Source organism: Mustelus asterias, unplaced genomic scaffold (genome assembly GCF_964213995.1).
Source record: "Mustelus asterias unplaced genomic scaffold, sMusAst1.hap1.1 HAP1_SCAFFOLD_428, whole genome shotgun sequence".
Lineage (NCBI taxonomy): Eukaryota > Metazoa > Chordata > Chondrichthyes > Carcharhiniformes > Triakidae > Mustelus > Mustelus asterias.
The window spans coordinates 93,098-115,538 of record NW_027590383.1 but is presented as its reverse complement, the minus strand read 5'-3'; the positions used below and the strand labels follow the sequence as shown (position 1 = coordinate 115,538).

At 45.5% G+C, this 22,441-nt stretch overlaps 1 protein-coding gene across 1 annotated transcript in view; it reads right to left on the bottom strand.

Moving 5' to 3' along the window:
* The window catches only part of LOC144486682 (serine protease inhibitor Kazal-type 1-like), a 55,111-nt gene extending 39,538 nt beyond the window's left edge, over positions 1–15,573 (bottom strand). Inside the window, exons 1-2 of the mRNA XM_078204692.1 lie at positions 15,484–15,573; positions 5,141–5,166 (exon numbers count right to left, since the gene is read on the bottom strand). Coding sequence (XP_078060818.1) covers positions 5,141–5,166; positions 15,484–15,538 — 81 coding nt within the window. The 5' untranslated portion in view covers positions 15,539–15,573. The remainder of the gene's footprint in view (positions 1–5,140; positions 5,167–15,483) is intronic.
* Positions 15,574–22,441: the final 6,868 nt, after the last annotated feature.

Below are 22,441 nucleotides of genomic sequence, written 5' to 3'. Positions count from 1 at the left end.
TTTACTGTGCTCTAATGGCCACCAAAGGCAATGGGGGTTATTTTAACCTTTATTACTGGGACAGATAAAGGGTTGTATGTACAGGATGCTACTTTACATCCTGCCCAATTTCCTTCATTTTTCATGCCATCCTATGTTGGTGGTGCGAGGTGAGGTACAGTGTGAGGAGGCTCGTGTCAAACAGAAACATCAGCATGGACCTGTAGACATGAAGGGCCTTTTCTGTGCTGTAGGTAATGTGTAAAACTGTGTATACAGCCAGGTGTAAAGAATCACTGAAGGAGGGGATCCATCACCACAACCTTCTCCGGGCAAGATGGAACGGGCTATAAATGTAGCCCCGCCCACATCCCAAGAACAGTTTTTTAATGGGGTGTTTGGGAGAACTTGTATATTATTTGATTGTTGAGTTTGCTGACATAACAGCAAGGACAACACATCTAAAATAACCCATTGGTTATGAAAAACCTTCTTATATTATATTGAAGTTAGAAGTGCCATGTAAATGCAAATTCTTAACTTTCCTCAACAAAGGACTACTTTACATTAAAACAGCTTCTTGCTCATTTCCCCACCAGATTTAAATGATTCTCTCTCCTCTATACTGTCAACACACCTTCCTAAATAAAAATATTCTTCATTCCTCTGCCTCTGTAAAATATGATGTGGAAATGCCGGCGTTGGGCTGGGGTAAACACAGTAAGGAGTCTAACAACACTGGTGACAGGTTAACCAACAAAAAGCTTTAAATTAAATTGCACGTGTTTTCTGTGCATGCCGCCAGAAATTTGAATTTTAACTGGAAAATTATGGGAAATGGAAAACGAGGGTTGTGCAGTTACAGTTACAGCATGATGAACAGCATGCTATTGACAAAATCCTGACTCCCGTCACCAACTCAACTCCCTAGTTATTCCATTTGCCTCTCTGACTATTGGATATTGCACCAAACTACTCACAACTCATCTTTTTTGACCCCAAAATGAGCTTCGAATGCCATTTCAGCTGCATCACCAAGAACCTCTAAATCCTCCTCCTTATTATCACCCACCTACTCTGCCCAAGTCAACCTATTGCTGAAACCTCACTCATAATTTTGTTACTTCCAGACTTCACTATTCCAATGGCTGCTCCAATCTGCCATCCTCTGAAAATTTGAGCACCTTCAATGCCCTGTTGCCCATTTCCCAAATCGCACTATCCCATTCATTCATCAACCCTCTATTCATTGACCTGTACTAGCTCCACAACCAGCCTAAAATGTACAATTTCCACCCTTGTTTTCAACTTCTTGCACGGCCTCCCGACTCCCTGGGCTGAATTTTTAGGAAGATGGGGGGATCAATCCCCACCAGCTGGAGATCCAGTGGGGATCCAACAGGCCCACTGCCATTTTATGCTCGAATGAGCATTGGTTGGCACCTTGTGGAGTTGTTGGCCAACAGCTCTCCAAGGCCCTTCCAGCAGCTGGAAGAGGCACTGCAGTGATGTGCCTGGTGTTAAGTGTTAGGACATGGAGGCCAGGTAGGTGGTAGACATCCAGCGAGAGTAGGGTAGGGGAAATTTGAAGTATCTGGGGATAGGCCAGTGGACAGGGTGGGTGGGGAGGGTTGGAAGGAGGTCCTTGATCTCAGCAGGAAGTTTCCTTGCCTATGCTTGACCTGATGCCATCCAGAGTCAATGTTGAGGACTCCCAGAGCAACTTCCTCTTGACTGTGTACCACTGTGCCACCACCTGTGCTGGACCCAACCTACCCATGGGACAAAGAATATCCAGGGATGGATCGGGAACATTTCCTGTAAGGGATAATTCTGAGTATGGCAATGTCAGACTGTTGCTTGACTAATCTGTGGAGTAGCTCTCCCAATTTTGATAAGTCCCAGATATCAGTAAGAAGGGCTTTGCAAAGTCAACAGAACTGAGTTTGCTCTTATTATCTCAGCTCCCTAGTTCAAAGTAGTTTGATCTGTCTGGTTTCAATCCTTATTGACTCTCTAGTGGTTTGATATAAGTAACTGGCTTACCAGGCCATTTCAGAGGGCAGTTAAGAGTCAATCATGTTGCTGTGGGTCTGGAGTAACGTGTAGGCGACGCTAGGCCAGGCAGAGATGGCAGATTTCCTTTCCTAAAGTGTTTTTACAAAAACAATGGTTTCATGAAAATCATTAGACTTCTAATTCCAGATTTTTTTTAATTGATTGAATTCAATTTCAATTTAGCCCCAGTGGGATTTGAATCCAGGTCCCCTGAACATTACTCTGGGTTTTTGGATTACTATCTCAATGAGAATACCACGACATCACCAACTCCCTAAGAGTCCCCAAGTGTAATATATCCAGCATCATGGCAATGTTGCAATTTCTGTAGAGACCAATAACTTTTAAAAAGATATTTGAATTTCCAGTGACTGACTGAAGCACAATGAGATTCCAACACAAAAATCAACATTGACTAAACATTATATTTTAGGCATATGTACTCTGAATTACAGAAAAGTTTCCTCATGTGACAATCTCACTCCATTGCTCCACTGTACTCTGTTCTTTAAGTGCACACTGCATTCTCTCGGAACTTGTCCACAGCTATTTTTCACTCCTAATAGCTATCTTCTCTTCTTTCCCTTTCCCAGCAAGGGAACTTCGAATCCCAGAACTGACTTTCATTGTGAGGGTTACACTGGGGATTCCTGATCTCTAACCCAAGTGATGCGCAATTAATTCACTCGGGAGGCTGGATCGTACCCGGGAAATAAAGGCTTTTATTAGCAACAAGAATAGAGCATACTGCTTAACAATACAATCCCAGACTAAAGGGTCACTAGGAAGTGCAGTGACCTTTATACTCCTATAGGAAGGTGGAGCCAACCGGAGTGTACCACAGAACAATACCAACAGGTAGAACACCCCAACCCTAACCCCAACAGTAACAAGAGTAACATATGTACAAGTACCCATTGTGGTAACCATCTATGGTTCACCACACCAAGATAACTGGATCTCTCAAACTCCACTTAATCCTCTCAAACCCAATCTCTTCAATCTGAGCACCAGCTTCCACCAGCATTCTTTGTGATGAAAATTAGCCTCAGCATTTTCTCTGCTTTGTGTGGCTTCACTGGCTGCCTGCATTTTCCTGTTCTCTCTCTCAGATTCTTGCACTTTGACTTCTGTCTGTGATGTTCAGTGAGACTTTAGGAAACCCTAATACTACAATGGATTTCTTCCCTTCTCAAATCCATCTCCATGATAATGTATATCACATGACCCTTGTATCCAATTAGAAATGGTGATTAGCTATTCTCTAGACCCCCAACACCATTCTGTCTTGGAATTAAACAGGCAGTTTAAAGTATAACCATCTACAAAATCTGATATTCCAAACACCACCCTTTGAAACTTGAGGACTAATAGTCTTGCACCGTCAGTCTGGATTCTCCTGCTATTCTTGCGCTTTCTCAGCATCTCTTGTCCCCAAAGCAACCAAGCCACCAAGACTGGTTGTCGGGCAGAGTTCAGAGTAGGTTACATGATCATCTTTAATTAAGGAGACATTCCCAACATGTAACAATCTTCTAAACTTTGTTTTTTAACAGACACAAAAAATAAATATTTTGTCAGCTTATCCTCCAATGGGATGCCCCCATTTTACAAAATCTAAAACATTCAAGGGCATCAAGTTTCTATTTTTGCTGGAAGAGTATAAAGAATAAGGTCGTACCTTCTGGCTTCACACAAGATGCATTTGTTGCTATAAGTAATTCCATCAGTTCCACAGACTGGATCGTATTGGATGGTACATATTTCATACACCTGGCTTGATCGTCCACAGTTTGGCTGCAACATCAAATGGAACCAGTTGTGACTATTGAATACTCTGAAGCTAAATCATTCACCAATGGACAGTAAAAAGGGGTGTTCCAGTATTGATAGTGAAATGTAATTGCTCCAGAATTAGATACTGAAACATTAGCACTACAAGCTAGAGAGAGAAGCATAGGCATCACAAAATGGAGAAGGAGATAGGAGCAATCTCAAATGGAGAATGAAAATCAGAAACATACAATTGAGGATGAAACACAAATGTTCTAAAGCGGTGTGACGTTAATGTACCTTTAAGAAGGTTGTTTTAAAATCATGATCTCTGCAGCTCTCACAGCAAGAAGTTTAACAACACCAGGTTAAAGTCCAACAGGTTTATTTGGTAGCAAAAGCCACACAATTTGCTACCAAATAAACCTGTTGGACTTTAACCTGGTGTTGTTAAACTTCTTACTGTGTTTACCCCAGTCCAACGCCGGCATCTCCACATCATGGCTCTCACAGCTTCAGTGTTTCTCAGCTCACAGCCGTGGCTAATGTCATTTTGGCACTGGCTTGTCTGGAGATGTCCTTTTATTGCTACTTCAATAGCTTAAATGGGTTTGTTTATTTTAACTCTACATTGATCTTGCATTATGAAGAGGACGGTGTAGTCGTGTTTTTGGACAGCTTCTTTTTTCCTTTCGAGTGAGTGTAAGGTTTCATTTTGAGTTTGAGCTGCTGTTTAGTTGGGTTTTAGAAGGGACATTAGGCTGGAAGAAGCTGTCACTCTCTCTCTAGCTCCCTGGTTTTGGAAATTCTGCTGGCTATCTGAAAGCAAGGTTTAGCCTATCTGAAGGGAGGAATCTGCTGTTGGCGGCTTGCCGAGAGTCCCTGGTATTTTGGGAAGCTGTTCTGACTTTAAACTGTTCTGAGTCTATCCAGAGAACTGAAAACTTCATCCAAAGGACTCAATTCCAGTATCATGTGAGCATTAGTCTATGCTGTATTCAACCTGTTTGAAGGGTCTTCTTCATGGGATTGGTTTGATTGGGACAGCTCCTATATTCGTTAAGGGTTTATACATTATCGTGGTTGTTTTTGTGTTGTTTGTAATTGATGGAAGTTATTGCTAATATTTTTACCATACATGTCAACTATATTCTTAAATAAACTTTGTTGAAGCTGGGTTCCTGGCGCTGTGAGGCAGATCGCTAAGCAATGTGCCACCCTGGAATCTTATTTTTTTAGATGTGTGTGCATAAAATCTATTCAGAATAAACATATATACATACTAAAACATAAATGCTTTAAATTTGAAGGTGAAATATACACTTCCTACCTCCATTCCTCTGTCAGTGTTTGCAACTGTAATGATCAAAATAGCGCGAAGAGAAATAGTTACTGCACTGGTTAATATCATCACTCATAAACACAACACATTTTCATCTTTAGCTGTATCTGAACAATAATATGATAAAATATTCCAAACAACATATTTAATCTGTCTTTCACTTTTACACTGATCGCTTGAATAAGAATTAATTTTAACCCAACATTTTGTTATTTTTTCTTGTTTACTGTCTGGCCAGGCGGCAGCTTCATCTCTTTGTTACTCTCTGAGCAACTGCTTTCATATAGAGAGAGCAGCTAGTGGATTGAATCCCCTTTTCCCCTTTATTCCCTACCTGCTCGTTTGTGCCCAGAGTTTTTCTTTTATTCATTCAAGGGAGACGGGCGTCTCAGGGTAGGCAGTGTTTATTGCCCATCCCTAATTGTCCTTGGGAGGGTGATGGCAAGCTGCCTTCTTGAACCGCTGTAGTCCCTGTGGTGTAGGTACACCCACAATGTTAGGGAAGGAATTCCAAATTTTGACCCAGTGACAGTGAAGGAAAGGCGATATATTTCCTAATCTGATTTTGATTTGATTTATTATTGTCACGTATATTAGTATGCAGTGAAAAGTATTGTTTCTTGCGCACTATATAGACAAACCAGACAGTACATGGAGAAGGAAAGGAGAGACTGCAGAATGTAGTGTTACAGTCATAGCTAGGGTGTAGAGAAAGATCAACTTAATGCGAGGTATGTAGCGGGTCTGTTTCCTTTACTCCACGCACAGGCTGGTATCGGTGTGCAGCAATACCGATGTGCAGCAATACCGATGGGGTCTCTTTCCAGCGGGCTCTGAAACTTCAAAGCCGAGGAACGCCGCACTGGGGCAGCTTCCGCTGGAGAGAGTGCTGGGCCAGGCTCACTGTTGATACCTAACCAGTGACCTGGACCTTATTCCACACCAGGTATCCTGACCACCACCAACGCCTGGGTGATTCTCTCTGTGTGGAGCAAACAGCCACCCTGTAACCACCTCACTCAGGTAGTTTCCACGAGAGAGAGAAAGAGGGAAACTGCACTGTTTATCCCTGACCAGTCGTTTCTCCCGAGTGAGCGTTTTCGAGGCGTTCAGAACACCCTTGGTTCTAGACTCCGGAATTACAGTGAGAGCCCTTGAAATTGTGACCCCGCCAGAGTACACGGATGAGAGAACAGAAAAGCAAGACGAGCTCCAAACGGGTTTCAAAGTTACACTAATTTATTCAAACAGCAAATCAACCTTCCCAACACCACACCATACAATAATAAAGCTTATACTTTAAACTATTTTCTATGGGAGGAAACACTATCGGCACAACGTAAACTCTTACTTTTACACAGTCTTATCACACTTAACTTCACTAAACACCACCCTCTTTCAACCCTCGTCCTCTACCTTATATCGGGAACTTCAGCCGGCGGAGGTGCTTACAACTTTGAGAGCGGTTTTACTTGTCTTGATGCGAGTCCAGCTGGCGGGCAGGAGCGGGGACACGTGGTGCGAGAGCTGAAGAGCCAAGTGCCATGAGGAAGAGGCGAAGAGCTAAGAGAGCACACATCGGGAGCGAGAGAGAGAGAGAGTGAGTGAGAGCTTGCTTGTCCCTTTTTGAAACCTCACCGGTGATTCTCTCACATAAAACAGTTTCTGATCACTGGTAGTTTCGATCGACTGGAACAAAGGGCCGGAACTGTCGGGGCCGCCCTTAATCGATATTTTAATGTCTTTTAAATGTTTTCTGAATCAGGCTGATTGGTATCCCATCAGCGAGATGGGTCTTAATGTTGTCCGTGGATGGACTGATCTCTGTTCTCATTGTCTTGCTGCTGGGCTATTTACTCCTCGTCTGCTGGCCATGGTTTCTCCTTTGTTTCCTGTTGATTAGATCATCCCTGTCTCGACCTTCTCGTTATTCCCAGCCTCTTGCATATTCATGTGGCTGTAAAGTTCCTGACAGCCAGCCGGCCATTTTCCTTCTCCCTGGGTTCTTTAATCATGGAGGATTTGCCCTAAAACTTACAGGTAGGTCCATTCAAAAGTCTGATGGCAGCAGGGAAGAAGCTGTTTTTGAGTCAGTTGGTACGTGATTTCAGACTTTTGTATCTTTTCCCCGATGGAAGAAGGTGGAAGAGAGTATGTCCAGGGTGCGTGGGATCCTTGATTATGCTGGCTGCTTTTCCGAGGCAGTGGGAAGTGTAGACAGTGTCAGTGGATGGGAGGCTGGTTTGAGTGATGGACTGGGCTTAATTCAAGACCCTTTGTAACTTCTTGCGGTCTTAGACAGAGCAGGAGCCATACCAAGCTGTGATATAACCAGAAAGAATGTTTCCTATGTTGCATCTGTAGAAGTTGGTGAGAGTTGTAGTGGACATGCCAAATTTCCTCACTCTCCTGAGAAAGTAAAGGCATTGGTGGGCTTTCTTAACTATAGCATCCGCATGGAGGGACCAGGACAGTTGTTGGTGAGTGGCTTGGAGGGGAACTTCCAGGTGATGGTATTCCCAGGTATCTGCTTCTCTTGTCATTCTAGATGGTAGTGGTCGTGGGTTTGGAAGGTGCTGCTTTGGGAGCTTTGGTGAGTTCCTGCAGTGTATCTTATAGATGGTACACACTGATGCCATTATGTATTCCTGGTAGAGGGAGTGGATGTTTGTGGATGTGGTGCTAATCAAGCAAGGCTGCTTTGTCGTGGATGGTGTCAAGCTTCTTGAGTGTTGTTAGAGCTGCACCCATCCAGGCAAGTGGAGAGTTTTCCATCACACTCCTGACTTGTCCTTGTAGTTGGTGGATAGACTTTGCGAGGTCAGGAAATGAGTTACTCGCCACAGGATTCCCAACCTCTAACCTGGTCTGGTAGCCACAGTATTTATATGGCTAGTCCCATTCAGTTTCTGGTCAACGCAACCCCAAGTATTAAGCGTGGGAGATTCAATGATGGTAATGCCATTAAATGTCGAGAGGCGATAGTAGATTCCCTATTGTTGCAGATTGTCATTGCCTGGCACTTGCGTGGCATGAATGTTACTTACCATTTAGAAAATGCTACCGTGCTACCAGGGCGGCACGGTAGCACAGGGTGGGTGGGCGAGGGGGGGAGGGGGAGCTGGGTGGTGCAGAAGGGAGGCAACTGTTTTCACGCCATCATTTTGAGGAGCAGGGCCTCAATGCTGGTAAAGCTAGTTCCACTGAGGTCAAAATGCCCCCGTCAGACCAAGAAATAACGTACTCACCCTCCCACCATGGCTCACTCCACCGCCCCCCCCCCTCAAAACTGTCATCGCCAGCATCTCCACTCTCCCCACCCCCTCATCACCAGCATCTCCGCCCTGCCCATCCCCCCATCACCAGCATCTCTCTTCCAACCCTTCTCCCCTTCACTGGCATAAAAATAAATGAGTCACCGTACATGAGGCTCTCCATAGGGCCAGACCTTGGCACTGCCCCCTGACATAGGTTGGCACACCAGACTGGTACTGTGCCACAAACCAACCTGTGCTAGGGGTCAGTGGCAAGGGGCATTGCCAGGGCCACTGCCTGGCCATGTCCCTCTGCCCCGGAGGCTATACTCACCTTTGCGTCCACAGGAGGAAATGCGGGTTAATATTGGCCTCTATATCTTGTTGCCTTTGGACATGGGTTGCTTCAGTATCTGAGGAGTCACAAATGGTACTGAACATTGTGTAATCATCAGCGAACATCTTCACTTCTATCTTATGATGGAAGAAAGGCCATTGGTGAAGAAGCTGGAGCTGGCTGTGCCTAGGACACTGTCATGAGGAACTCCTGCAGAGATGTCCTTGAGCTGAGATGATTGACCCTCAACAACCACAACCATCTTCCTATATACCAGGTATGACTCCAATCAGCAGAGAGTTTGCCCCTGATATCCATTGATTCCAGTTTTGCTAGGGCTCCTTGATGCCACACTCAGTCGAATGCTGCCTTGATGTCAAGGGCTATCACTCTCACCTCACCTCTGAAATTCAGCTCTTTTTGTTTGAATCGAAGCTGTAATGAGGTCAGGAGCTGAGCGACCCTGACAGAACCCAAACTGGGCGTCACCGAATAGGTTATTGCTGAGTAAGTGCCGCTCAGTTGCATTGTTGATGACCCCTTCCATCACTTTATTGATGATCAAGAGTAGACTGATTGGGCAGTAATTGGCGGGTTGGATTTGCCCTGTTTCTTGAGAACAGAACATACCTGGGCAATACCCTCATTGCTGGGTAGACGCCAGTGTTGTAGCTGTACTGGAACAGCTTGGCTAGGAGTGCGGCAAGTTCTGGAGTCTTCAGGACTATTGCCGGAATATTGTCAGGGCTCATAGATTTTGCAATATCCAGTGCCTCCAACCGTTTCTTGAATCACCCTACAGTGCAGAAGGAGGCCATTTGGTCCATCAAGTCCGCACCGACAACAATCCCACCCAGATCCTATTCCCATAACCCCAAGTACTTCTCCTGCTAATCCCACTGACGTTAAAGAGCAATATAGATGGTCAATCAACCTAACCTGCACATCTTTGGGCTGTGGGAGAAAACCGGAGCACCTGGAGGAAACGCACACAGATACGGGGAGAAAATGCAAACTCCACATAGACAGTTACCATCTAAGGCCAGAATTGAACCTGGGTCTCTGGCACTGTGAGACAGCAGTACTAACTACTGTGCCACCGTGCTGCCCATAATATCAGAGTTAATCAAGTTGGATGAACTCTGGCATCTGTGATGATTGGGGACACTGGAGGAGACCAGGATGGGTCATCCACACGACACTTCTAGCTGAAGTGGGGCAGCATGGTGGCACAGTGGTTAGCACTGCTGCCTCACAGCGCCAAATCCCGGCTTGGGTCACTGTCTGTGTGGAGTCTGCACGTTCAAGGTCTGAAGGTGGATAAATCACCTGGACCAGATGGGCTACACCTCAGGATTCTAAAAGAGATAGCTGAGGAAATTATGGAGACATTGATGGTGATCTTTCAGGAATCACTGGAGGCTGGGAGGGTCCCAGAGGACTGGAAAGTAGCTAATGTAAAACCGCTGTTCAAGAAGGGAGGGAGGCAGCAGACGGGAAATTATAGGCCGGTTAGCCTGACTTCGGTCATTGCCAAGATTTTAGAATCCATTATTAAAGATGAGATCGCAGAGTACTTGGAAGTGCATGATAAAATAGGACTGTGTCAGCACGGCTTTGTCAAGGGGAGATCATGTCTGACAAATCTGGTAGAGTACTTTGAGGAGGTAACAAGGAAGTTAGATAAAGGAGAACCAATGGACGTGATTTATTTAGATTTCCAAAAGGCCTTTGACAAGATGCCGCACAGGAGGCTGTTAAATAAATTAAGATCCCATGGTGTTAAGGGTAAGATCCTGGCATGGATACAGGATTGGCTGACTGGCAGAAGAGAGTGGGGATAAAGGTTTTTTTTCAGGATGGCAGCCGGTGACTAGTGGTGTGCCTTGGGGTCGGTGCTGGGACCACAAATTTTCACAATATACATTAACGATTTGGAGGAAGGAACCGAAGGCACTGTTGCTAAGTTTGCAGATGATACAAAGATATGTAGAGGGAAAGGTAGTATTGAGGAGGCAGGGGGGCTGCAGAAGGACTTGGACAGGTTAGGAGAGTGGGCAAAGAAGTGGCAGATGGAATACAATGTGGAAAAAAGTGAGGTTATGCACTTTTGAAGGAGGAATGGGGACATAGACTATTTTCTAAATGGGAAATGCTTAGGAAATCAGAAACACAAAAGGATTTGGGAGTCATTGTTCAAGATTCTCTTAAGGTTAACGTGCAGCTCCAGTCGGCAGTTAGGAAGGCAAATGCAATGTTAGCGTTGATGTCGAGAGGGCTAGAATACAAGAGCAGGGATGTACTTCTGAGGCTCTGGTCAGACCCCATTTGGAATATTGTGAGCAGTTTTGGGCCCCATATCTAAGGAAGGATGTGCTGGTCTTGGAAAGGGCCCAGAGGAGGTTCACAAGAATGATTCCTGGAATTAAGAGCCTGTTGTATGAGGAACGGTTGAGGATTCTGGGTCTGTACTCATTGGAGTTTAGAAGGATGAGGGGTGACCTTATTGAAACTTACAGGATACTGCGAGGCCTGTATAGAATGGACGTGGGGAGGATGTTTCCATTAGTAGGAAAAACTAGAACCAGAGGGCACAACCTCAGGCTAAAGGGATGATCCTTTAAAACAGAGATGAGGAGGAATTTCTTCAGCCAGAGAGTGGTAAATCTGTGGAACTCTTTGTCACAAAAGGCTGTGGAGGCCAGGTATTTGAGTGTCTTTAAGACAGAGAGAGATAGGTTCTTGATTAATAAAGGGATCAGGGGTTATGGGGAAAAGGCAGGAGAATGGGGATGAGAAAAATATCAGTCATGATTGAATGGAGCAGACTCGATGGGCCGAGTGGCCTAATTCTGCTCCTATATCTTATGGTCTCCCCATGTCTGCGTTGGTTTCCTCTGGGTGCCCCGGTTTCCTCCCACACTCCAAAGATGTGTAGGTCAGTTTGATTGGCCATGCTAAATTGCCCCTTAGTGTCAGGGGGACTAGCAGGATAAATATGTGCGGTTATGGGGGTAGGGGCTGGGTAGGATTGTGGTCGGTGCAGACTCAATGGGCCGAATGGCCTCCTTCTGCACTGTAGAGATTCTATGATTCCATGAAGATTATAGCAAATGCTTCAACCTTATCTTTTGCACTGATGTGCTGGGCTCCTCCATTATTGAGGATAGGGATATTTGTGGAGCCTCCTCCTCCTGTGATTGGTTTAATTGTCCACCACCATTCATGACTGGATGTGGCAGGACTGCAGAGCTTAGATCTGATCCGTTGGTTGTGGAATTTATTATCTCTATCACTTGATACTTAAGCTGTTTGGCACTCAAATAGTCATGGGTTGTATCTTCACCAGGTTGACACCTCATTTTTAGGCAAGCTGGTGTTCCTCCTGGAATGCACTCCTGTCCTCTCCATTGAGACTACAGGAGTGCATTCCAGAAGGAACACCAGGCATGCCTAAAAAATGAGGTGTCAACCTGATGAAGCTACAAGTCTCTGGAATAGGACTTCAAGACTTCAAGACACACATCGAGTCATAGAGTCACACAGGTTTACAGCATGGAAACAGGCCCTTTGGCCCAACTTGTCCATGCCGCCCTTTTTTTTTAAAACCCCTAAACTAATCCCAATTGCCCGCATTTGGCCCATATCCCTCTATACCCATCGTGCCCATGTAACTGTCTAAATGCTTTTTAAAAGATAAAATTGTACCTGCCTCTAGTACTACATCTGGCAGCTTGTTCCAGACACTCACCACCCTCTGTGTGAAAAAATTGCCCCTCTGGACACATGTTATAACTCAGAGATTACAGAGAGCTATCACCAAGGTACAACAGGTGATCAAGAAGGCAAATGGGATGTTGGCCTATATCGCGAGGGGGATAGAATATAAAAGCAGGGATGTCTTGATGCACCTGTACAGGGCATTGGTGAGGCCGCAGCTGGAATACTGTGTGCAGTATTGGTCCTCTTATATGAGGAGGGATATATTGGCATTGGAGGGAGTGCAGAGAAGGTTCACCAGGTTGATACTGGAGATGAGGGGTTTGGATTATGAGGAGAGGCTGAGGAGATTGGGTTTGTACTCGTTGGAGTTTAGAAGGATGAGGGGGGATCTTATGGAGACTTATAAGATAATGCGGGGGCTGGATAGGGTGGAGGCGGAGAGATTCTTTCCAGTTAGTAAGGAAGTTAAAACTAGAGGACACAGCCTCAAAATAAAGGGGGGTCGGTTTAAGACAGAGTTGAGGAGGAACTTCTCCCAGAGGGTGGTGAATCTCTGGAATTCTCTGCCCACTGAGGTGGTGGAGGCTACCTCGCTGAATATGTTTAAAGCGCGGATGGATGGATTCCTGATCGGTAAGGGAATTAAGGGTTATGGGGATCAGGCGGGTAAGTGGTACTGATCCACGTCAGATCAGCCATGATCTTATTGAATGGCGGGGCAGGCTCGAGGGGCTAGATGGCCTACTCCTGCTCCTATTTCTTATGTTCTTATGATTACTTAAATGCACTATTTCACACGACAGCAATAAATGGAGATCCTGTCAACCAAAACAGGTGATTATAAATTGAGCACTGCTGTCTGTGCACTAAAACAGGGATACACTTATGATGCCAATTACACAACCTTTGGACTGTGACCTTACTCTGGTGCTGTGCAGTCTGTGGTGACCGTGCAAGTGGTGACTATTGCTGATCATTGGGGAGGAAACAAGATCAAAAACTACAGAAGAAAACTTTAAAAATAAATCCATGAAAATCAGTAAGCTTGAAAAGAAAAGAGGGAGAAATGATAAGGAGGGAAATAATGGAGTAAATATGAATCAAAGTTCTCAGAGCAAAAGAAAAGTCAGGAAAAGAAACACAATTTAGGAAAAGGTGAAAAGATGGATGTTTAACATCCTCTGAAGGTGAAGTAAATGGAAAGGTAAGAGAACAAGATCAACGATTAATAATATTGAACAGCAAGGCTTTTCTTTCAAAGGCTTCAAAGTCACCATCCTGTTTCTGCCTTTGAACAGTAGAAAATCTGTAGAGGATTAACAGAGCTTGTAGCATGGAATCACACAGAGAACGCTAGCTCTGTAATGAAGGAGCACTCCCCTCTCAGGTTAAGCATTGTTCGTGTTGAAGGTCAGTGACCCGCTTTCAGCTCATTATCATCCTGATGTTTGTTCGAGAATTCCATGCACAGGTTACAGGCCCTGAGCTTGAATGCTGAAGAGCCTGATATTGATCTTCAGGCCACATTTCAGTGGAAACAGAATCATTCATGAAGATCAAGTTGCTGCCGGATCCGTTGCCCCTGCATCTGAATGCGAAAGGCTGGGCGACTGGGCCTTGGGGTGTGGATTGGGGCAATTGGCAATTTGGGGCGAGGGGTGGAGGGGGGTGGTGGCTGACAGTGGTCGATGGAGGGAGGGCAGGTGGCTGGCAGTGGCTGGATCAGGGGGATGATGGTAACAGTGGTCAGTGAAGGGGGGTGGCTAGCAGTGGTCATTGGAGAGGGAGTGCGGGGGGTGTGGCTAGCAGTGGTCAGTGCAGGGGGGGTGTGTGATGAGAGAGGTGGTGGCTGGCAGTGGTCAGTGGCCGGGGGGTGGTGGCTGGCAGTGGCCGGATCTGGGGGGTAATGGTAACAGTGGTCATTGGAGGGGGGATGATCATTAGCAGTGATCGGTGGAGGGGGGAATTGGTGGGGTGGTCTCTAGCAGTGGTTGGTGGAGGGGGGTGGGGGGGTTGGTCACTAACAGTGGTCGGTGAGGGGGGGGGGGTGATTTCTATCTGGCAGCTAAGCTGCCCACATTCTTGTAACGTGGGTTTCTGGAGTATTTTTGCATTCAGCCACATATCAGGGCCGTCCTGCTGATTAGTGCCACATTGCGTTAAGTTCAAAGTGTTGTGAGCAATGTGCTGGAGAATAAAAATATTGAACACGGACCTTACAAATTACACAGGGCCCTAATTTAAATAACAAGTTCCATTATTAGCAGAATCAAGGCTCATATTCCTGACGCAACCACACCTCCTTTATACCAATATGGTGGGAGGCGCACTTCTGGCCTGTAATGACGATACTCTTCCCACCCGGGAAGGTTAAGAGGCCTGAAAAACAAAGCATGGCCAAATTTCTCGGCATTGATATATTTTAGGGAGTTGAAGGAAGGGTCATCAGTCTCTTCCTTCAATATCTACCGAGAACATCCCAAATTAGAATTCATTAACAGTGCAGCTAAGAAGTACTTACACTACTGCAAGCCTGCTTGTTGGAACTGGCCTCATTTGGAGCATACACAATGAATATGGGGAGGGTGTGAATCCATTTCATTATGCTGTTGAGAATTTTTTACTAAACATACCGGGGTGACACCCCTTCTTGGCATGGGCTACAGGTGGTTCAGAAGGATGAAGACCATTCACAACACTCAGCTCAGTTAGAGCCAGTCACCATTCAAAGCTGGGAGTCAGACTCTTCACCAATCAACAGTGGGAAATGAAATGTTCTGTGAACAAGTGTAGCAGCATCGCAGATACATTTTAAAAACAACACGTGTTGATGAAGCTGAGATCGAAAGCAACCAGAACAGTTAATCCCTCACTGACACTTCAAGTCTTAATCAATTGCTGATCAGATGATATAAAGCACCAACTGAACGTGTTGACTCCAGTTCTTATTGAACTCAGAAACAAAATGGTAATGAATAAATATGAGCGTGAGAAGGAAAGTCTTAAGAGGAACTTACCCACTGTAGAGAACAAGAACGGTGAGAGTAGAGCAAAAGCTGAGGATAGTTTCATTCTCGTGCAGTGGAAGCGTTGGGTCAGTAACTGTGCAGTCACCCACTTGTACTAACACTTGTCTCAGAGAATGGAGCTGGTTTAAATATAAAGGGAGGGCTGTTCACTGACTCACTGAGCAATGTGAAATGTACAGCTGCCTAACGTTTACACAAATCCAGCTGGACTTGGGGCTGGGCTGGAGCAAGGGCTGCCTCTGGTATAGAGAGTGGGGGTGTAAGGGAAGGATTGGGGAGTGTGATTGCCTCCAGTTAACAGGGCCATGTGATGCTTACAGATCTTACCAAGGGCCCATGTGTCCCTGATGCTATTTTTAACATTTTTCTGAGCGTGTCCAAACAGTCATGTACACCTCAGTGCCTCCCTCTCAGCTCCACACAGGATGCAAATACTTTCTCTGCCATTGTCTTGGAAACCAATCTGAGAGGCCAACTATCACCGGGCTTGTCGTGCGAGGCTGCAACCTGTCGATCGATTTGCCAGGAGCTTAACATGACAGCAGTAGACCCTAACATGACCCCAACATGACTGCTGCATGGTAATAGCAGGACAAGGCGCTTAAGAGTGGGAATTAATTGCCTGGTTAAAGGCCTCAATTGGCCCACAGGCAGACAGGGAGCCAAGTACTAACCCCCAGCACCCCCCATCACAGCGGCTGGTATCATTGTGGTGGAAGCAGAAGCTGGCTTTATGCCACCCACCCCCCCCCCCCACCACCACCACCCTCCCCCCCCCCCCCCTCCTCTCCCCTCCCCGCCCCTCATACTGGTAGTGGAACATACTTCCTCAAGTGTGAGGCCACATTTTGCAGCACATTAGGAATGAAGGGAAGATATACGACATCTCAGAAAATCATCACGTATATTCAAAATGACTGGAATTACTTCAAGAGATAATTGCAACTTCAAACGATAAACTGAAATTTCGCCTTGCACATTTCTTCCGATCAGTGTAAATAATGTAAATAATCCACTCCCTTTATTGAATCCATAGCTGGGAATGCCCAGGTTTAGGTTCAGCTCTGAAGAAAAAGAATCAGGGTCCATCTCCCTCAATCTCGTCCATTCTTGGAGCATGACTTTAAAGGTTGGGGACTGGTTCTGGTCGTTAGCCCACACCCTGTTTCTACATGGTCGGCTTCAGTACAGTGATAGGCGATCTTCATGGAATCGGACCAGCTTTTCGAAGAGTTGTGATTCATGGTACCTCAAAGTCTACATTCTGAAATGTTCTCCTCACCAACCAGCTCCCCCCTCCCCGCCCCACCCCCCATATCAATTTATGTCCCAAACAACCCCTACGAACCCTCATGCTCCATGCCAATGATGCCTTTCAAACAATCCCATGACCTCTCATGCTTCGCATGCCAATGTATGTCCACCAAACAATCATTTTGGTCCCTCATTCCCCCATACTAAGCACATCCATACCCATTCACCCACAATACACTGCATAGAAGCAAAGAACACTATGGTGACAGTAGGGTATATAAATAAAATATGTTAAAACAAAGGGGCGGCACAGTAGCACAATGGTTAGCATTGCTGCCTCACAGCTCCAGGGACCTGGGTTCGATTCCCGGCTTGGGTCACTGTCTGTGTGGAGTTTGCACATTCTCCTCGTGTCTGCGTGGGTTTCCTCTGGGTGTTCCGGTTTCCTCCCACAGTCCAAAGATGTGCGGGTTAGGTTGATTGGCCATGCTAAAATTGCACCTTAGTGTCCTGAGATGTGTAGGTTAGAGGGATTAGCGGGTAAATATGTAGGGATATGGGGGTGGGGCCTGGGTGGGATTGTGGTCAGTGCAGACTCGAAGGGCCCAATAGCCTCTTTCTGCACTGTAGGGTTTCTATGACTCTATGATCCATTCATTGATAACTTTTCACTCTCTTAAAAAAACTTTTTTTACTGCAGCCAATAAAAGTGTTGATAATTCAGACCCTTTAATGTATGAATAGCTGAAACAGCAAGCACTGGAACCATTTTTATTTTGTGGAAATAAACATTGTGACATTGACAGCATAGATCAGAGAAACAGAGTTGTTCACCAAGCAATGTTTTCCCTGGAGCTCAGGAATTTTAATAGGCTAATGGACCTCTGGTTTTCAGCCAAGTCTCACTGAGAAGCCAGAAATCCATTGGAGTCCATTGGAGTACTAAACGTGTGGCGAAGTATTTTCACGATTAGCAATTCTAAGGGGCACTGGTCCTACCGGGCTTTCATACCTTAATCGCAGTCTGCAGCTCTTTCAGGATCTAATGCCATGGCAAACATAACTCACAAATGTCGCACCCATAATAAACATAAAGTAAAATTCTCTTTTATATTACTCATGATATCAAATGACACCCAAACTGCTTCCCTTATTAAAGTCAGTTTGCTGTAAATGTGTAATGGAGAAGATGAGGCAATTCCAAGGTCTGGTTAATCTTATATAGATCCATCAGTGTATACTGGGTGTATTGGTCATTTCAGATGTATCTCTACAGGTATACGTTAAGACAACAGCTAACTGAAGCATGGATTCCTTACCAATCTTTCAACATGTCAACCGTGGCTCAGTAACACAAGTCCTGCCTCTCACTCAAAGTTTCCGCCACCTGAAGTTGTCTCCCAGGAGTAATAAATCCTAAAATTTAGGGAATTTAGGGAACACAGGGAATCACTCTGCCCTTTAAATCAACTAATTTTCTGAAGGATTCCACGCCTGTTTCCCTTCTAACCCATCATTTTTGATGTGAGTAAATGGAGTGATTCCTAGCTGTCTTACCATAATGAACATTGACAGATATGATTTCTTATTTTCCACTTTGTTAAGCTGAAAGGCAGCAATAAGATAGAAAGCCCCAGATTTTCACTCCCAATGTGGGTGCACAGAGTAGGGAAAATGTCCGATTCTGCAAACCTGACAGAGGTAAGAAGTTCTCCAGATGTTTGGAGACAGTAGGAATCAGACCACGTGAATGGCAATGTGAATGGTCAGACTTGCTGCTTTAATACTAATAAAGGAAAGAATAAATCAAAAAACAGCCCTCACCCCTCACACCCCACACACTCCCTAAGCCCCATCCATGCCATTTCATGTCATCTCCATAGCCCCTCAAACCCTCTATGCCAACATATAAACCTCTACCCACCCCTCTGGCCCCCATAACTTCCATGCAACCTACATCCCTCTACCCACCCCATAAGCCTTTATAGGCCCTATGCCAACTTAGTGCCAACTAATACCAGCACATGCCATCACTCACCACCCTTTGCCCTTAAGCTTTCATTGCCAACTTACCCAGTCTACCTATGGGTAGACTTCAAAAGCCATAGTGAGGTTAAACAAATAAAGTTCTAAGCGTCTACTGATGACGTCACTGTTTTTTTAAGAATTCATGATTAAAAATCCATTCACTTAGCTTAAGTTCCCTCAACTAATTAATCCCCTATAATAAACAAGCAATGTTTTAAGTATTTAACCCATATAATAATAAACACTTGTATTCATAACCCCATATCAAAAAACTATAACCAATTGGAGCTCTCAGTCAAACTGTGAACTGACAGACACCCCTCTGTGATAATGATAGATTGTGAAATCAGTCATGCAGCACAAATCCTATAATGTTCGCCTTCAGTTTAATGTCAACAAACAAAGTTAAATAGCAAGCACTGATTCTTTTAAACTACAGGTTCTTTTAGATTTAAAGGAGGGAGATTTAAACACCATAACAGCTTGACAAATTTTATGAGTTGACCCACATTTTACGCACATACATGTATATTTTTAACCATTCCATAGGGTACTTAGCTCTCCAAAAGGAATCCCTGGACCTGCCCCAAAGGCTTCCGAACCTCACCAAAGTGTATCCTACCTCCCCAAAAATCTATTATTAACTTTAGATCTTCTCATGAAGAGTGTATATGCCTACAAGTCATATTTCAGAAACCTGGGTAATGAAAACACATCTGACTGAAAGCAGCTGTCGCTGTAACTATGATGGGCAAACTACAACCCACCCTTTCCCCTGCCACCCACGCACCACCCCCCCCCCCCGCCCCCCCAACCCCCACCCACCGCCGCCCAACCCCACACTGGCAAAAAATCAAGGGTGCTGGGTTCAGTGGGGGGAACTACTTGTGGAATCAGGGATTTGGCATCATTTTGGCTAAATTCCTTCCATCACGATGAAAATTCAATCCCGAAAGTAGAAATCGTTGTAAGAGTTATCTCAGTACTATACCATGGGCATGTCAAAATGATAGCAGTTAAAAACTGGTACAGCACACTGCTCCTTTCATGGGAATCTCTACATAAAGAGTATGGAATGCTTTGCCATGGAATAGTTGAGACAGTGACCACTGAAGGGGAAAGTGGGGAATTTATTTGAAGCAGAGGAATGTACAATGTTATGGGGACAGTGCAAAGCAATGAGATTAGTTATATATTGCACTGGTAAAGTGAAAGCACAGATATATACAAATCACCGCCTTCTGTGCAGTTAGGGTCTATGATTTTTTGATTATTAGTTTAAAAAATACTTTTAAATATAGATAGCTGAGAATTAATCCTGGATTTTAGATTGGAGGTGAGTTCAGTACAGGTTAGGGTGGTGCTATTGTGAGGTCTGGAAACCCAGAAGGACGGATTTCCCAATTGTTTTATAAATGCAAGATTCCGTCAAATCTTTTCTGTGGGGCTTTACCCATAGACAGGGTGATTGACAGGGTGGGAAGACCACAAAAACAGTGAGAGGCAGCATGGTGGGGGACAGGAGGTTCTGGATCATGGGAGGAAGTTTGGGATCAAAGGGTAAATTCCAATGAGATTTGGGGACAATCAATCATGGGGGCTTGGGGTGTCAAGGAGCAACAGTGATGGTCATGGTTTGGGGAGAGGAGGGAAGCAAATGGATTGCTGTGGATTTGAGGTATTTACTGAAAAGCTAGTTGAGCCTGGTCCTTCTCATAGAATAGAATCATAGAATCCCGACAGTGCAGAAGGAGGCCATTCTGCCCGTTGAGCCTGCACTGACCACAATCCACCCAGGCCTTACCCGCGTAACCCCACATATTTACCCTGCTAATCCCCCTGACACGAAGAGACAGTTTATCATGGCCAATCAACCTAACCTGCACATCTTTGAGGAGGAAACCCACACAGACACGGGGAGGATGTGCAAACTCCACACAGTGACCCGAGGCTGGAATTGAACCCAGGTCCCTGGCGCAGTGAGGCAGCAATGCTAACCACTGTGCCACCGTGCCACCCCCTAAATCAGTAGAAAGATAAGCAACATCTTGACCCACAAACAATGCTGTGAAGACATTTTCCAACCTCTCTGTGCTTCTTTTAAGCTCGGTAAGAAGTCTCACAACACCAGGTTAAAGTCCAACAGGTTTATTTGGTAGCAAATACCATAAGCTTTCGGACCACTGCTCCTTCGTCAGATGGAGTGGAAATGTGATCTCAAACAGTGCAAACAGACAAAATCAAGTTGCAGAATACTGATTAGAATGCGAATCCTACAGCCAGCCAGGTCTTAAAGGTACAGACAACGTGGGTGGAGGGAACATTAAACACAGGTTAAAGAAATGTGTGTTGTCTCCAGACAGAACAGCTAGTGAGATTCTACAAGCCCAGGAGGCAAGCTGTGGGGGTTACTGATAATGTGACATAAATCCAACATCCCGTCCTCATGTGTGCGGAACTTGGCTATCAGTTTCTGTCAGCGACTCTGCGCTGTCGTGTGTCGTGAAGGCCGCCTTGGAGAACGCTTACCTGAAGATCCAAGGCTGAATGCCCGTGACTGCTGAAGTGCTCCCCCACAGGAAGAGAACAGTCTTGCCTGGTGATTGTCGAGCGGTGTTCATTCATCTGTTGTCGTAGCGTCTGCATGGTTTCCCCAATGTACCATGCCTCGGGACATCCTTTCCTGCAGTGTATCAGGTTGACAATGTTGGCCGAGTTGCAAGAGTAGGTACCGTGTACCTGGTAGATGGTGTTCTCACGTGAGATGATGGCATCCGTGTCGATGATCCGGCACGTCTTGCAGAGGTTGCTGTGGCAGGGTTGTGTGGTGTCGTGGTCACTGTTCTCCTGAAGGCTGGGTAGTTTGCTGCGGACAATGGTCTGTTTGAGGTTGCATGGTTGTTTGAATGCAAGAAGTGGGGGTGTGGGGATGGCCTTGGCGAGATGTTCGTCTTCATCAATGACATGTTGAAGGCTCCGGAGGAGATGCCGTAGCTTCTCCGCTCCGGGGAAGTACTGGACGATGAAGGGTACTCTGTCCACCGTGTCCCGTGTTTGTCTTCTGAGGAGGTCGGTGCGGTTTTTCGCTGTGGCGCGTCGGAACTGTTGATCGATGAGTCGAGCGCCATATCCTGTTCTTCTGAGGGCATCTTTCAGCGTCTGGAGGTGTCTGTTGCGATCCTCCTCATCTGTGCAGATCCTGAGTATTCGGAGGGCTTGTCCGTAGGGGATGGCTTCTTTAACGTGTTTAGGGTGGAAGCTGGAGAAGTGGAGCATCATGAGGTTATCCGTGGGCTTGCGGTACAGTGAGGTGCTGAGGTGACCGTCCTTAATGGAGATGCGTGTGTCCAAGAATGCAACTGATTCCGGAGAGTAGTCCATGGTGAGTCTGATGGTGGGATGGAACTTGTTGATGTCATCATATAGTTGTTTCAGTGACTGCTCACCATGACTCCAAAGGAAGAAAATATCATCGATGTATCTAGTGTATAGCATCGGTTGAAGGTCCTGTGCGGTGAAGAAGTCTTGTTTGAACCTGTGCATGAAGATGTTGGCATATTGAGGTGCGAATTTGGTCCCCATGGCTGTTCCGTGTGTCTAGATGAAGAACTGGTTGTTGAACGTGAAGACATTGTGGTCCAGGATTTTAAGCTGTCAAAGTTCC